The sequence below is a fragment of the Sarcophilus harrisii genome, chromosome 2 (genome assembly GCF_902635505.1).
Source record: "Sarcophilus harrisii chromosome 2, mSarHar1.11, whole genome shotgun sequence".
In the NCBI taxonomy this organism is placed as follows: Eukaryota; Metazoa; Chordata; class Mammalia; order Dasyuromorphia; family Dasyuridae; genus Sarcophilus; species Sarcophilus harrisii.
In genome coordinates, this window is record NC_045427.1 from 499,570,121 (window position 1) to 499,588,234 (window position 18,114).

General features: G+C 34.9%; 1 protein-coding gene across 8 annotated transcripts in view; it reads right to left on the bottom strand.

Annotated features, from left to right (window-relative positions):
* MYEF2 (myelin expression factor 2) overlaps window positions 1-15,036 on the bottom strand; it is a 49,563-nt gene extending 34,527 nt beyond the window's left edge. For 6 of the 8 annotated variants that reach the window (XM_031955136.1, XM_031955141.1, XM_031955144.1 and 3 more), the window contains exons 1-5: window positions 14,793-15,036; window positions 7,133-7,341; window positions 5,772-5,824; window positions 4,436-4,443; window positions 4,243-4,336 (exon numbers count right to left, since the gene is read on the bottom strand). In XM_031955136.1, the coding sequence (XP_031810996.1) occupies window positions 4,243-4,336; window positions 4,436-4,443; window positions 5,772-5,824; window positions 7,133-7,341; window positions 14,793-14,965 (537 nt within the window). In that variant the 5' untranslated portion in view covers window positions 14,966-15,036. Of the gene's footprint in view, window positions 1-4,242; window positions 4,337-4,435; window positions 4,444-5,771; window positions 5,825-7,132; window positions 7,342-13,097; window positions 14,755-14,792 lie in introns of those variants that run through there. The other 2 variants (XM_031955143.1, XM_031955142.1) reach the window with 2 other exon arrangements.
* Between the last annotated feature and the right edge of the window lie 3,078 nt (window positions 15,037-18,114).

The window sequence follows — 18,114 nt, forward strand, 5'->3', positions numbered from 1 at the left end:
AATAAAAGTAAAGGGAATCTAGAGAATCTAAGAGGACAAAAGGGCTTGTCTATGAATAAAGCATATTACTTTTAATGCATAAACTTTGTAGTATCTATTTTGTTTTTTGCTTCATTTTTGACTTTCCATTATGGTCTAGACAGTTGAGGTTGCTAGATAAATTATTACTAACAATTAACACTGGTTGAGAAGGTACATGGAAAAACAAGCAATTTTTATTTTTATAAGTTAATTGAAGAAAATTTTCACAAAACTTAAAAATTTAATGTCATATTTCAAAATGGAAAAGAAGTCAAGAAGTTTTATCAATCAGAAGAAACAAAGCACTCTATAAATTGGATCTCTATATCGCTACAAATAGTAAAAAATAAGCCAATTAGTCAAAATAGTACCTTTCTGAAGAGGGCAAGCCAGTTTATAAATACAAATATGTATAGAATTTACTTGACTCTTCATTTAAGAAAGGATTTATACTACAACTATAGCTTGCCTTTTTGTATTCAAAGGTAAAATGTTAGCTATTTTTTCAGTTTTGTTTTACATAAATAGTGATTTGTATTTATTAGGCATAACAATAGGCTGTATAGAGTCATCTAGATTCACCCATAACCTTTGCAATCAATAGCATGCTTTCTTGGAAAATGTGTTGAAGGCCTACTTCCTGAAAACGAATTATGGTTTGTTTCTTTTTTTTCTGTAAAAATCTAACTGAGGTTAAAGTGAGATCATTGTTTCATTCTTGAAGAAGACTAATGACATCTGAAGGGTAATGTCTTGACTTGGAAGTAAATTGGATTAAAGTGAAGCAAAGCTGTGCAAAATCATTGGCCTCTCACTCTCTCCTCCAGTCATCAAAGTCCAAGAGCAAGACATGGGTCAGGAAGACTAAAGATGTCCCCAGATGTAGTGGGAGTCCTTGGCCTTTTTTAAACTAATGCCTTTCTCAGGTCTTGAGTTTGTCTGAGACAAAATCCAATCAGTAATTTTAGCTAGGTAAGAATGGCAAAAGATGGCCTAATTCGCCTTCACAATGGCCAGAACAGCAATAATTTCTATTTATACTCACTTGGGGCAATCAAAACCCAAATAAGGAGCAACTGAGGCTTGGACTAAAAGTTATTATTGGCCAATCAGAACCAGAATAATTTGGATTAAAAGATATAGTCAAGTAGGGAGTGAAATCAACACTATGTCTATGCTCAATTATTAACCATGACAAAAATAAACTAAATAGTATAAATTTCACATGTGCTGATGGCTTATTCTGAACAGATATTTATAAGAAGACTTCAGTAAATAAAAACAATGATGCTGATGCTAAAATACTCATGAAATTAACAGAATATAGTTTAAGATCCTAGAAGGTGGAAGGTTTAGGCCCAATTCCATCATCTTACTACATAAGTAAAGAAACCGAGGCCTAGAGAGATTAAGTGACTTGTCCAAGGGCACCTTAGCAGGTTCAGGATATGGGTCAGGGTTACAAAATCCAGCACACTGAACACAGCTATGTGCTTACTGTCAACATTTTTTTTCTTTTGTAATTATGTCTTTTTAATAAATCACAAACGCTTGAATTTTAATAAATGTAAAATTTTGTTAACTTACAAAAAGTTTTAATGTATAATTAACGTATAATGTTGGTGAAAGCAACAAATATAGGCCAATTTCCCACATGAAAAAGTGAATCCTGAAAAACTTCCATAGTACCAACTCATATGTAAAAATATCAAACATATCAAAATAACAACAAAAACATTAAGTTATCAGTGAAAAAAAAGTACACAATCACCCTCATCTTCCCTAAACTTAAAAATCTATTTTGTTCTAAAGGTTTATTCTTAAACTGGCTGATTGACTTCATTATACATTTTTGTCACAGAAATAATGTTATAACATATGCCAGGTACCATAGGTTGCCCCATTGAAAAACAAAGCTTTTCAAAAGCTCAGATCGTACCTGAAGCATAGTATTAATAGCAAAACCTTAAAAATACCTAACCTTCATATTATTATCATCATAACATATAACCATGTTATTTCTATGGAGACTGTCAGTACTAATGTTGATATATTAAATTTATGATCCATTAAAATTAAGAGAGCTTTACTAGCTACTACTAGATAGTACTTCTACTAGAGGAAAAAAAAGAAGAAATAAGTTAGGAGTAAAAACATGTTATTTATTAATTTGGAATACGTAATTATACATGTAACCAACATGATTGGTCAGATAAACTTTATTCCAGTGTTTGGGGGTCTTTACTGAAACACTGACTAAACATCTGCTAAAAGTCAATCTCACAATTTTTTCTCTCAATAAGATTTTTATTTTTTCAAATACATATAAAGATATAAATATTTCCAGCAGAGTTGAAAAAGGAGTGAAGTGTGTTTTATTGTGAATAAACCACAACTTGAATATTTGGAAAAGAAAAAAAGTATATAGCACTAAACAACTAATCTTTAACCCCATATTCATGATATCTTTCATAGAAGATTTAATAAAAGACCTGAGATTTTCTCAGTTTAGCAAACTTTCTCAAGGGTTCCTAACTAGGTAAGTCTAAGAGAGTTGACTAAGACTTAATAACCAACATGGCTAAGTAATTTATTTAAAATCACAAACTGGTATTAGAGGCCAGATCCAAACTAAGGCCTTCCTGATAACAAGGGCAGTATTCTGTCTACTTCCTTTATTTATTATATGATATTATAATATTATAAATGTCTCTCATTTAAGGAATTATTATAATTAGGAAGCTTTTGGATCTTAGTTACTTACATTTATCTCACAAAATGGTTGAAATAATATAAATGGTCACATAAATTGGCGGTAAAAATAAATTATTATAAATCACATTGGCTCAAATCTCTTTCCTTTTCCACTCCAGAAAAAATTCATTTTAACAATTATTAAGCATTTATATATTTATATATCAGAGGAGACAAAATTTAGATAAGATAGTGTTAGATTAAAGAGGGAAATTACTGTGCTGAAGAGGCTTAGATAATTAAAACTCCTCAAAAGAATACTATGGTTTCTAAATCAGGATTAGAAGAATATAAGTGGTGCTTTTTCCTCCAAAATGGTTTATAGGAGCTATATTTTTCAAAACTGCATGTGTTATAATCTATATCAAATTGCTTGCTTCTAAAGGAATAATTTACAAAAAAAAAAAAGATGCTAAAAATGATTTTTTACATATAATTATAAAAATTAAAATATAAAAATTTAGGGAAAAAAATCTGTGTCAACTATCAAGTAAGGACACTTTTGAGATATGTGTGTGTGTATTTTTAGCACAACTTTTCATTTTAAGGTTATTAAGATTTTGTACTCAGATTGACAATTCAATTCTCACACTGAACTACAAGTGGTAGTATTTGCCAAAAACCAGTGATCCACATCAAACTGAAACTTGAATGATAACAGGAATTGTCTTTTTTTTCTTTTTCTAATTCTAAAATTTCTTTCTTAGTATTTTTTGAGACCAAAAAAAAGCAGAAAAAGATTATAATATAAATTATTATAGATGTGGAATATAGGGTCTTAAAGAGTTAACTTTTCCCATACTAACTATTCCATGATCATTTCAGCATTTAATGTTCAATGAAAATAAGTCTTCATATACCTTTTAAATAGTTTTCCTCCTTTGTCCTTCTCTCCCTCAAAATGTAATATACTGTTTTAAGTCCATCAATTCAGGGGCTCTGTGTCTTAGTGACCAATTCAAAAGTTTGATTTATAAATTGTCCTAAAGTCATTAAGCAGGCTAATATAGGGTAGAACCAATTATTAATGGTTTAAAAATTGGATTCTTACTTATTTGCAGTAAACAATAAAATATTCATTTTATTAAGCATATAATGTATATTATCAATTGTATAGAATGCATATATTTACAAAGTTAAAAATAGTCTAAAAGGCAATGGAAAATTTCTATGCTAAACATTGAGCACTTGAAGCTGGTTACTTTAAATTTCTAGATCATTTAGATAATTAAATTTCTCAACTTCTACTTATGGTAACACAAAATAAAACAAAAATATAGGTTAATTACAAAAGGAGAAAAAGAAAATAAATGAATTGAGAAGTTTAACAACCACTACAACAAAATTTCAGTAGGTTTCCATGCTAAAGCAAATGTTTCTAATGAAGCTAACCCAATACAAAGTGAAAATATTATAGACAAAAAACTGTTACAGTTTAAAATTTCAAAATAAAAAAAAAAATCTTACCTCTTTAATATTCAGTGGTCTTCCACTGAGATCATATTTATTCATAGTTTCTAATGCTTTCTTTACAAATTCTTCATCTTTGAACTCAACCACACTTAGGGAAGGAAAAAATTTTTGAAAGTATTTAAGTAATTATGTTTCTTTAAACCAGAAGTTGAAAATTTTACTTTAATATATTAAAAGGAATCCTTACCCACAACCCTATATCCACGAAGATTTGTCAACATATGTAAGAGAAAAAAAGGTTTTGGTCAGTAAAATTAACAATGGATTTTCACATTTTAAGTTACTGTATGTAAGACAGTCATTTCAATTATTTCCACCTCCTGAACAAATGTAAATTCTAATTTTCAAATCACAAAGAAGTTCTCTGTAAACTCTTATTAAAATAAGACTATCAAATAGAAATCTAATATTGTCATGTAAAAAGTCTTATTTTCAAATTACATCTTCTGTGAAATAAAAGTTAAAAAAAATGCACTATGCAAATAAAAATCAGAAGAGCCAGAAGGAATCATTTAAGATATCCAATATAATTACTTTTGAATAATTAAAATGTCGAAAGCATTTCCAAATTCGGTATTGTAAAGTTTTTAAAATGTATACTCTTTAATTCTACCAAAAACAAAACATTAACCATGTAATTATTCTCATGTCTAAAAAAATATGTCTTTCACAGATGAAAGGCTGCACCAAAATTAAAAATGTGAAAAATTCAGATGTTAAATAATTTGTAGAATTTTAAAATAATTACACAAATGATTAATACCAATCAAATTGGCAGTGAAAAGTTGTTACTAAGTTATATTTCTCATGCACCTAACAGATTTTTTTGCTCACTATCAATCAATCAACAAGCATTTATTAAGCGCCTACTATGTGCCAGACACTGTGCTAGGCGCTGGGGATACAAATGGCTAATTATAATCATTTATTTAAAAAGGGACTTCCCAGTATATCCTTCACTACATTACATTCTTTGTTGCTGGCAATCAAAGTCTGCTACCAACCAATTCCTTCCACTTCAATTTAATAATCTAGTTCATTAATACCAATGGTTAAGAGTACTGCCTCTTAAGTAATCCTGCAAGCTCCTAAATTAGGCTCTTCAAGAGTTTCAAACATACATTCTGAATTAACACCTTTAAGCTACAGGCCTGCCATAGGCCTTACACTTAGGAAATTTTATCAATTCGGTGACTTAAAAAAATAAAAAAGATCCCTTAAGACATTCAGAACACAACAAAAATCCTATGTTAAAATCTATTGGCTAAAAAGCATTACCTTAGAGCATTAGGAAAGTAAACACCATTTTTGTAAGCATTTACAACACTCATCCCTTCCAATCAGCTAGTTTGATTTTCATGACAGTGTCAAACTTTCCAGTATAGAAACCTCAAATCTTTCAAAAAAAAGTAAAATTTTAAAAATGAAACTTACTTTCCAAAAAACTGGTACAATTATTAAGCAAAAAGTAAACTGCTGAGGAACTTTTAAACCTCTAGCAGATTATGGCCCACAGCACTTACCCTTGATTTTCCTTCCGAATCCTTAAAGAGCTCCACGTATGTAACCTCACCAACTACATAAGACATACAAAAGGAAAATACCAAGAAACAATGCATTTAAACACCAATATCTTGCTTTACTGTGCCCCTGTGCACAACTCTACAAAGAAGCACCTATTATTCACCAACAATCAAAACCAGACCAACATACCTCCTATCAATGGCTATATAAATTTAACTAATTTTCAGAAATATACAGCATCCACATTCTCTAAAAAAGCTAAACAACTATATTTAACCTAATTCATACTACAAATCATATTTTGGCCAGCATGATATAGTTGGTGAACAAATGCAAAGATATACAGATAGTCCCTTAACCTATCAAATTAAAAACATCAACATTAGCACTTTTCAAATAACTTTTGTCATCCTACACACAACAGCTGTTTTAAGGTGACTTTCTACCTGAATGTCTTCAATCATGTTTGCCTTCAGTAAACTAAATTTACAAGTCATATTTCACAGCAAGCCACACACTTTCTAAATGAGTTCAATGAATAAAACCAGTCAAATAGTTGTCACCTTACAACAGATACACCAGGGCAAAGTTTTTATTTATTAAAAGGGAGCAGCCTCAAAGCCAAGTGCATACTTTGCATAACTTTTTGAAACTCAAATTATCAAAAGATAAACAAAACTAGCTTTTGCAAGATCAAGTATTAGAATGATTTCCCCCCCAAACCATCCAAATACAGTAAGTTTAGGATTTTTAGGTTATTCTGATATCAAAACTGCAACAGCAGTAACGCAATTTTTATAAAGAACAGAAGAGACAGCATCATGGCAGTCATGACAATGCAAACAAAATTAATTCCACAGCCAGATTCCAGACTCCTCCAAGGAAATACAAAACAGCTTTTGAAAAAAAAAAAAAAAGATCAGGCCTTATTCATACGTTAGCTCACTAAGTGTATTACTTAACAAATATAATACACTCATATTTTTGCTTTCTTTTTTTCTAGAAAAAACATCAACTATAAACAAACCTTGATTTCATAAAATTCATGATGGCATATGTATGCATATACACATATATACATGTATATAATTTACCTATACATACATATGCTGGCTCTCTAGTATAATACTAATATTGCAAAATATGGATATTTAATTTACATATTCTACCTTGGAATTCAAATGCCTCAAGTGAAAAAGGAGGGAAAGATAATTTAGGTCCAAAGACATCAAACAAACAAAAAATGTCAAAAATGAGTCTGAGGCTCCAGGGAATAAAACATTTGTATTAACTACCTCTCCCCTCTCCCTTTTCTATATGAAATGGATTATCAAGAGTGGGTTATTGCAGAAATAGTTACCTTTTTCTCTCATAAGATCTTTTATAGCTTGCCATTTCATGTCATATGGTATGTTGCTAATAAAAACTCTGTTACGGTTAGGACCTTTCTTTTCCCCAGTGCCCAAATTCTTGTCCTTTGAATAAGGATGAAATCTATTTGCCTTCTTATTTCCTGTAGACTTTTCCTTTAAGTCAGATCTCTCTTCTTTTACAGAGTCATCATTCTCCCTAAAGTTTAAAAAAAAGAAAAAGGAAGAGAAGAATTTAGCTGTGCTTTGAAAGTAACAATCTACATCAAATAAATATTTTTCAAATCTGACATTTCAAAAAATACTTCCTTGCCACAGATTCTAGAGAGGAAGCTGAAGATTCAGACTCCTAGCTCATATTGCCCAAAACACAGTAATTAACCTAACTCTATTTCAAAATGCAGTGCACTAGAGCTCACTTGGGAACTAGACACAAACAGGCTACAAACATTTAAACTACCATAAAGTTCTGCACATTATTTTTCTTTTGTGATTTCATCAGTGCAGGGAGCTCTTAATGAAGAAACTCCATCTGCCAAAAAAAACAATTCAGAACCAAAACTAATAAGAGAGCTGCCCGGGACTTTAAGAAGTAAAGTGAAGTACCCAGGACCACATACAGCCAATATGTGACCATGGAACAAGATAAATACAGGTTTCCCAATGCCCAAATAAGTTACCTTTGCTTAACCTAGTACCTAATAAATTCTAACACGCCTTTTATTAGACTGAAGAAAGAAAGAAAATAAAGAAGATTAAGTCATTCTATTAGTAAGCATCCATTCTAGAAAGTTACTCTTTCCTTTGGAGAATTATCTTTTGGGAGGGGCAATAGGACTAATAATATTAGAGCTTTTCAAAATTAAAATTATTAATTAAATGAAAAACAGCATTCTCATCTTTGTGTAGTTTATTCCATTCCCAGGAAAGAATCTGGATCACAAGAACTTTCTTCATGCATACTACAACTTAAAAAAACAAAAACAAAACTCTTCTAGGCTAACTTGTTTATTAAAGTTTTTATTTACTGGTGTTCTGAAAATATCTTTCAACCTTCCTATGTCAAGTTTTTTACTATAAACTATGATACCAACACTGTTATTTTTTTCCTATTACCACAATCAAGCTGTTAAAAAGTACATAAGTATTTCATTAAGCTAATAAATTTTAGTTTAAGTTTATTGTAGCATTCCCCGTGCCTCCTACTTTAAGCAAACCCAATATAAGAAGATATGGACTTTCTCTTACAAAAGTATTCTTTGTTTAAGAAAATAACAAGACATGGTAACTAGTAAAACAATCTAGTACTTGCTAATAGAGGGGTGTTGAGTGGAACCGATTAATTACACAATACATAGTAACATAACCATAGTGATCTAGTGTTTAATAAACCCAAAGATTCAAACTTCTGATACCACTGTTAGCTCTATATCTTCCAAAGTAATTTTAAAAAGTAGGGAAAGAATCTATTTGTACTAAAATATTTATAAAGGATTTTTTTTTCCCAATAGCTAATAATTAGAAATTGAGGGGATGCCCAACAATTAAGGAATGGTTAAAGTTGTGGTATGTTATTGCAATAAAGTATCATTTTGCAATAAGAAATGACAAACAGAATGATTTTCAGAAAACCTAGGAAGATGTACATGAACTGATAAAAAATGAAGTGAGCAAAACCAGGAGCACATTATATATAGCAAAGGTAAAAACTTTATGATGAAAAACCAAAGATGACATGGCTATTCTCAGCAATACAAACTCAAAGGAAAAATGATGAAAAATGCTATCCATCTCCAGAGAAAGAGCTGATATTGCCTAAGTACAGACTAAAGCATACTATTTTTCACTTTCTTTCCTTTTCCTTCTCTTTTTTCCTTTTGCTCTTTCTAGTCATCTTGCACAAGGCAGCTAATATGGAAATGTTTTACATGGTTGTCCACATATAACCTATAATCATCTCAGGGAGAGGAGGGAAAAGGAGAGAAGAATAGAATTTGGAACTTAAAACTTAAAACAATGAATGTTAAAAAAGAAAAAAGAAAATTTCCAGACTCCCTGGAGTATTTGTTAAAAATTCCATTTCCTAACAGTTTTTTCAGTAACATTTTTAGTCTTGAGGGAAAAAAGTACACAAAACAATGAATTAAAGCACATCTGTATTAGAGAAAAAACTAGACAAATAATTTCAAATTCTACTTTAGGCCTCTTGAAATTTTTATTTTAAGTTAATGGTAATTATGTAACACTATTATCATAAGATATATGGAATTCTAGGGATATATATATATATATATATAATTCTAGTTCTAGGGATGAAAGGAATCTCACAAGTCATCTAGTTCAACTGTCTCCCTCATTCTGAATATGAAGAAACAGAGCTCTAGTAAGATTGAAAACTTGTCCAAAATCACATATAGGTAATATACTTCAGTGGCAGGATTTAAATCTAGCATTCTTTCCATTGTACTATGTTCCTTCTGTATACAAACAGTAGGTTAAAATGGTAATTTAACAAACCATTATAACCTGAAGAAAGTAATCTGGAATTATTCAAAGAAAACAGCCATACCTTTATACCTAGAGATTCTACTACTATGCATACAACTTTTAACTCAAAATAATAAAGATTCCAGATACACCAAAATATTTATAATAGCACTTTTCATAGCAGCAAAGAATTATAAACAAAATAGATAACCATCAATTGGGGAAATGCCTAAAAATATGATATATTAATCTAAAAAAGTTAATGTGCTGTAAGAATTAATGGTTATGATGAATACTGACAAGCACAGCAAGACTTAGCTGAACTTATTCAAAGTGAAGCAAACAAAATGCCAGGAAAACAATATTTACAATAATTACAATAATGCTAAGTAAAAGAAAACAAAAACAAATCTTGCAAAATTATGACCAAGCTTGGTCCCAAGATATGTGAAAACATTTTCCCTTGCCTCATTGCAAATGTGGGGACTTATGGGTTTGAAACAAGTCTATAATGTCAAATAATTTCAAGATTGTTGACTGATTTTAACATTTGCAATCTCTTTTTTTAATTTTATATTATAAAGTATAGTTCTCTAGAAGGGAGAAAGGGAAGAGGAAGGGGGAAATTGGGAAATGCAGGTAATGTAAAAACCAAAGTATCAAAAAAAATTTTTTTAATTTAAAAAGAATAGTAAGGGGCAGGTAGGTGGCGCAGTGGATGCTCTATCAAGCCTTTAAATCAGGAGGATCTGAATTCAAATCTGATCTCACTTCCTAGCTGTATGACCCTGCGCAAGTCACTTAATCCCAATTGCCTCAGCAAAAATAAATAAATAAATAAATGAAAATAAAAATAATAGTAAGTCAACAGGCAGAGACAGAGGAAAGGAATTTCAGGAACTTGGAACATGGGATAAGAGCTACAACTATGAACAACATAAAAATGAGAAGTAGAACTTAATCAAAAAACCTGGTTTTATCACCACTTTCAAATCTGCTGCTCTACAACTAACACAAGGGAGAAGGGGTTTTCCTCCTTACTATCTGACTCCTGGAGGGGGGACCAGTCCCAAGGAAATGATTAATTCTAAGCAGCTGCAGGCAGTTTAAACCAACTGGTATGCTCAACTCAGCTACCATTTCGATGGCTCATTCAAATATGTCAACAGTAACACAGCTCTGACCAACTTGACCCTCCCCCCCCATCTCTCCAAACATTTCTGTAACTCAACATCTTTCTTCATAGATTTTAGTCTCCTGTTGATCGAAAATTCCTTTCAGAATAAAAATATAAAAGAAATATTACCCCATGATTTAAATAAGAAACTGAAGACTAGAAAATGCTATGGCTATTTGCCATATCAGTTGCTATTTTAAATAAGTTGCTACTTTTTTATGTACTATGAAATGTACTTTCCTTCCAGGCTATTAATTTTTGAGATCTCTAATGTTCTTCAAGTGGATCACCAAACAATTGATATCTCTTTGTAAAGCACTTTTCCTGATAGAAAAGATTTAAGAGCCTGAGATAATCCAATTTCTTATATAACAATATATTAAAAGATGCTTTTAAAATTAGTCTTGTAAAAAAAAAAAAAAAAGCATGAGTGTGTCTCAATTTTTCTCCAACATAAGTAATAGTTTAAAAAGACTTAAAATGCTTACTTGCAACATGAAAGCTAAATTTAACATTTTTAATCTATTAATGAATATTCTGTTAATGAAAAATCTCAGAACTACCTAAAGAATCTAAAGTTCATTTTATTTCCCCCCCTAAATATTTTTAGTATTTAATGTCAAAGGAAGTCCATGATAGTTTGAGGGGACAAACAACAGTCAAATCCAGTTCCATTTCCTCAAACAAAATATGCTGATACTTGCTACTTCACTAGTAATTCCCCTATTGTAATTAAAAAAAATACATTATCTCCATAACCTCAAAAAAAGTTACTTGATCATAACAAAATTAATAAAAGTTATTAATGACATAATATATAGATTTTTAAAAAACAGAACAGGTAGCACATACCTTGGGATTAAGCAGACTTAATCATAGGAACAAAATGTGGGCAACTTCTGCTTTAATTGACACTTTCCAAAAGATTACAAACCAAGTATTGATCAAGAAACTCACAAAGTGATTACTTATATGTTTTATTCACCTATTCAATTTAATAAAATTCAAAAATCATTTGAGGAACAGGAACCATCAACTTGGGCAAATCAGGAAAGATTTCCTAATGGGGATAGCTCATGAGTTGAGCTTAATAAAGCTAAGGATTCTAAGAGATGAAAATGAAGATCTTAGCAAACACAAAACTTGCCTGTTTATGGCATAGTAAAAGGGTATATGGATAAAAAAATTTACATTTCATTACTAGTATAGCTATACTGACAGCAAGAAGGCAAATTCTACTAGTGAATTTCACAACATTGACCCTCACCACATTCTGAGGAACTTCCATAAAAATGTCTCACTATTTAGCATGTATATACACAGTAAAAAATAATTTTGACAACCTACATATTCACAAAGATACATTCAATATTGCAAGAAATAATGTTTCCCCTCTACCATATGGGGCCTAGTTTCTCTATACTTGAAAGATTAGCTCTACTATAGTTTCAGTTACAAACAACATACATAAATCTCAGAGATGAGCCAAAAATGAGCAACTTTATCATCTACAGCAAATTGTCAGTCAACACTAAAAAAGGCAACATTCAAAACTGATAAGATAGCCAAGTAGTTCGCACTATTTTTATCAAGATATAATCTCTCCCAAAAATTAAATAAAAATAATGCACCTAGTCATCAAGTTTCTGTAGAATCCGGACTAGATTACCAAATTGGTCTGACAATCTTAAGAGTCAGATCTTAAGTATGGTCTATAATATTTATATATAAAGCAATAAATGCCTTTGGAGAGAAGTTGTGCCATTCCAGTGTAATTCTAAATAGTGTAAAAAGAACAGTTCACCTTCTCACCATCATTTCCTAAATCATTTAGTCTCCTTCAAATTTAAAGAGAAAAATAGATGATTCCCTTCATTCCACCTGAACTTATAGACGCAATAAGGGTGAAAACGTTTAGACCTACTGGACACAAGCTCAATTTACCAAATGCTCTGAATGCAATTGCTTTCAATAGCTAGATATCATTTCATACAATTTAGAGCTTTATCCTCTTGTCCAGACCATCTTGGAGATGTTGTTTACATATACATTTGAAAGACTCACCTGTACTTCCAAGTTAACAGTTCCACAATTTCCTACCCACTTTGGAAAGATAAGGCCCTCAAATTACACAATGTGACAAGCACAGTAGAAAAAATAAAACTCAATTACTTTAATTTCTCATGAAACTTAATTATACCTAAAGTTTCTTATACCTGTATTTGCCCTTAATCCAAAATGTGACCCCTACTTTTTCTAAACCCACTCAAAGGCAAGCTAAAATTAAATACCAGGCTAGAGAGAAGCATCCTAACCTCCTCCTTTACTCTGGTCACCCCAACAAATCTTGGATTCCAAGGTCTGTGGTGCCTAGCAAAGGGTAAAGAATGAAAATAATTTTCCCTAATTAATTGTGAAAATTAGCAAAATTCCCCCTTCCCTGTTTAAACTAAAAGAACAATAATTAAATTTTCCTTTTTAATCTACATATTTACTTACCTTCCTCAAGATGTCTGAAAGACTTAAAAAGATGTTTTCATATATTAATGCATCTCCAATTTTACTTAAAAGGGCTATGAAATGCCAAATAAAACATTACTCTTTTGACAAGATCACCCCTTCTACATGCACAGAAAAGGACAATGGTAACTCACAAAACTCTCAGAAACCTAGAAATTGTTTAGAATTCCTATCCACCAAGTTCTTCATGGCTACCTTACAAATGAGGCAACCCTTACAATAGTGTGTTAGCTTTTTGGGGGGACAGAGGGAGAATGAAAGAGGGGGAAGCTAAAGCTGAAAATCAGTGTTGCACTTGGAAGTTAGAGAAATGAGAGCAAAGTTATCTGTGTGATCCTTGGCAAATAACTTGCGCTCTCAATTTTGTAACTTGAAAACACTGGGACCAGCTGATCCCTTAAAGATTCTTCTAACTCTAAATCTATAACCCTATAAATTCTTTTAATTTTGCCATAGGAGAGACTTACCTTCTCACATTAACCCTGAATTCTGAAATAGTTCCCTCCCCATCCTCCACCATTAGAGCTCATAAGTAGACAAAAGTTTTATTGTAGACAGAAGGGTTTTCCTTTTAACACAGCAGTTAACAACACAGTACTAAACTTCCCTTCTGTAAAGGTTAATTTTAAAAGTTCCCAATTGAGGAAATTATCACATCATGTGCAACTGTGCTGGGTTTTCCTTCCTAATTCAAAATGAATTAAAAGATTGTATGGACATATATAAATGTACATGTATGTGTGTGTACATATGTATACATATCTCTACGGGGATGTGTTTCTCAGAAGTCTTAAAACTACTCTAAGACATTTGGGACACCTTGTATATTTTTTAATGCTTTTAAAATATCATCTCAATTTGACAGCTGTCAGATGGAAGTCATCGCTGGATCGTCTGTAGTGATGAACGAACATTCAACTACTGTTCTTTAAAAAAGGGGATCACTTTCCCTGCAAGTCCTAGCGGATGGAAAGCAGCTGCTCCTGGACACAGTCACTTGCTCTGGACAGGAGGGGCAAGATGACCCAGTCTGGTCCTGGGATGGATGATGATGATGATGATGATGATGATGGTGATGATGACGACGATGACAATAAATGGGAATAACGCCGCCTGGCCCCCACCTACCTCCCCCACCCGTGCGGACCAGCGCAGGGTCCACAATCCGACCCTTCTCCCTCCTCCCTTCCCGGAGCGCCCCGACCCGACCCGTCGTCACCCGGCGCCGCCCCCCTCGGTGGGGAAGCCTAGAGAAAGGGTCGGACCGGCTGCGAGGGCGTATTGTTCTCCCTGCGGGAAAGGCCTAACGGGCTTCTTCAGAGCCTCGGGCTCGGGTAGTGCGGCCGCCTTTCCCTGCCCCGAGGCACCCCCCGCGGGGCAGCCCAGGGAAAGGGGGTGGCCTGCGGCGTCCCGACCCCTTCCTCCCTTTTTGGGCCCCTCCCCCACCCCCGAGGAAAAGACAATACATTTTAACGCCATTGGAGTTGCCTCCGTGTGGCGGCTGCTGCTTCTCCAGCTCCTGCTGTGGCTGTAGCTGTTCCTGACCCGACTCTTCCGGCTGCTCCGGGGGCGACAGCTGCTGACGCGGGGTGTCGTCGCTAGCGGCCCCGGGCACCTCGGGCTTGTCAGTCTCTGCCATCCCGCCGCTGCCTCCGCCACCTGCGCTGAGGGGGGCTCCGAGCGCGACAATGGCGGCGGCAGGGGAAGCGGTAACGGATCCCGATTTGAAAAGGCCCCGAGCGCTCGGCTGCCCGGATCTCGCGAGAACGGGTCGGGACGGGTCCGGGAGGGGATGGGGGAGAGGATGGGGCGAGATGGGTGCGAGGTTGGGGGAGGGTGTGGCAAGTGGGGTCCGGGTGGGGCACCGCCAGGGGTCAGCCAGGTGCACCGCGCTGAGGCCCTGCCCCGACCCTGTCGCACCAACAGGGCGGAGCCAGAGCGCCCCGACTGCCCTCTCTCCCTTAGAGAGGGTAAATCGGCTGCCCTTGGGTAGCTGGGAGCATCCCCCAGCGTGGGATGCTCAAGCGCGGGGAGTGCGCTCGTCCGTGGTGCGCGTCCATCACCCGCCTGGCAGCCGCTGCTGGCAGGGGGACCTCGGAGACCTCGCTGGGGCTCCGGGCTCCCCTGAGCCATCCCTGGGAGGCTCCGGATAAGTCTCTCCATGCTGGTGATGCCGGCGCTCTGTAGGCGTCCAATAAATACTGACTGACTGATTCCCACTGCTCTGTGAATAACGGGACAGAGATAGCGAGGTCTCCGGACGTTTAGATTTCGGCGCATAATAACAGGGTTGTGTTTTAGAGTTTTGTGGGCAGTAGTAATCGGGTCGGGGAGGGAGGAGAGGCTATCCTTTTCATTAAAAGTGTTAAATTCATTTTGGAGGCTGCTAATAAGTATTTTTCAGCTTTTGATTATATTTTTTGTGTGCTAATGGGAATCTTATCGGAAGCCTTTGAGGATAATCAAATAAATTTAATTATAGAGTTTTAAAATTTCGTTAAGATTTTTTTTCTCCCTGAAGATAGAAGAGAAATCCATCAAACTCAATCAGTTCCTAAATCACATATTCTTAAGTACCATAATGGCACTTCACACTGATAGGGTCTGCTTCAACCGAAGGTTTCAAAGCTCTTCACAAAAGTTTGATTTCACAGATAGAGAAGTAGACATCCGGAGATTTAAGTTATTTATAGAATCTCACCCAGAGAGTTGTTGACCAAACTGGAAATGTAGAACTATAGAGTTAGAGCTGATACAGACGGTCAAGTTCATAGTCTCCTGCCCCCTTCATTTGACAAGTGAAGAAACCCAGGTCTAGAAGGAGGAAGTTACCTGCCCATGTTCACAGAAATAGTGGGAGAGCTGAGGAGTCCAAATTCTGAGTCCAAATCCAGTCCCCTCTCCATTTGTATCACACAGAGGCTAAGATTCCACTTCCTTTTCCTTTCTTCTGATCTCTGGGAAGGGTCAACAGGGACAAAGCACATTCAGATAGCTCATAAGGCCAGAGATTTAGCAGTGAAAGGGGCATCAAAAGGCATCTACTCCTGGAGATGTGAAACTCCAAATCCAAAACAAATTAAAATGTAACTGAAAAATGTTTAACAAAAAATAGAAATACAAAAAAACAGCAAATGTTAACTTGTGGCTTTCTTAGTAAATATGTTGCCTTAGGGATCTGTTTCTATTTGAGTTTGACACTATTGATCTAATCCAACCCTTCAGTTTACAAAAGAGAAAACTGAATCTGAATAAAATGAGCAACTTGTCCAGAATCGTGCATGGGGAATAGGAGGGATGATTTGAACCCAGGTTCTCTGATTCAAGAAACAGTGCTCTTTCCACTATATCATGTTGCCTGCCATACTCTCATTTCCCCTTTCCCTTCCCATCCCCATTTTGAAATATTAGTGACTATACTCAGGATAGACAGTGGGGCTCAGAGGGATTCCTGGTAGATTCAAGTCCTGCCTCTTGTCACATATGGCTATGTGATCCTATGAAAGTCATTTAGTGCTCCCTTAGCAACTGTTTAAGATTATAAATTTCAGAGGAGGTGCTAATCTCCATAGGCCGAAAAAGTTCCTCATTGAATGCTCCCTGCATCAGCAAAATCACATCCCGAGGAAAATAACTGATGTTATCCAAGATATATTATCTAAACCTGCTCCTGAATTATATAATATTTATTGGGATATAAGCGATCATTCTTCACATAGTCATAGAATCAAATTCACTTATAATCATATACTTTTATGTATACTATTATTATGTAGATTCTGCACTTCACAAGTTACAACAGAAAGGAAAACTTGAATCCTTCTTCAGATATTTGCTAGTTACAAAATCCTAGGCTAGGCACTTTATCTCTGATTCCATTCCCTCATCTGTAAAATGGAGATGAAAAAGAACTTATCTCTGGGAAAATACATACATACCCACTATACTGTGTATGTATATATAAACACATTTATATTATTTTGTCAACTTTAAAGTTGTACATAAATGTTAACTTATTATTGTACACAGACTGTCTTTAATGATTTCTTTGACTGAGACAAACCAAGCAGGATCAAATAGCACTGAGTCTTGTTTCCTGTCAGCATAATATTGCACACATATTTCATGGTTTGGTGGATTTATGAGTATTGATACTTCTTTTACCCTTCCAGGTCTTCTCACCCTATCAGATTTTAGTCTGTTTTGACCATAAAACTTTGAGAGATGACCTGTAATGTAATGGCCTTCTTTTAGCATTTCTGTGAATATCAATGTGCCACTCATGGTAACCACCCTTCTATTCTCTTTCATTCTCCATTTGTGACCAGACTACCTACTTTACTGATCACAGATGTCATTATTGTCATTGAGACCATCTCTCCCTGTGTGATTACTGGCAATAGGATGAGGTCATACTTTCCTTCCTTCCTTCCTTTTTCTTTCTTCTTTCCTCCTTCCCTCTCTATCCCTCCCTTCCTCCCCATCCCTCTCTCTTCATATCTCTCTCTCTCTCCCTCTCTCCTCCTCTCTTCCTTTCTCCCTCCCTCCCTCTCTCCCTCCCTCCCTCTCTCCCTCTCTCTCCCTGCCTCCCTCCTTCCCTCTCTCCCTCTCTCTCTCTCTTTTCCCTCTCTCTCCATCCCTCTCTTCCTCCCTCCCTCTCGCTCTCTCTTCTTCTCTCCCCATCCCTCCCTTCCTCCCTCCCTCCCTCTCTCTCCTTCCCTCCTTCCTTTCTTCTTTCTTCTTTCTTCTTTCTTCTCTCTCTGTCTCTGTCTGTCTGTCTCTCTCTCT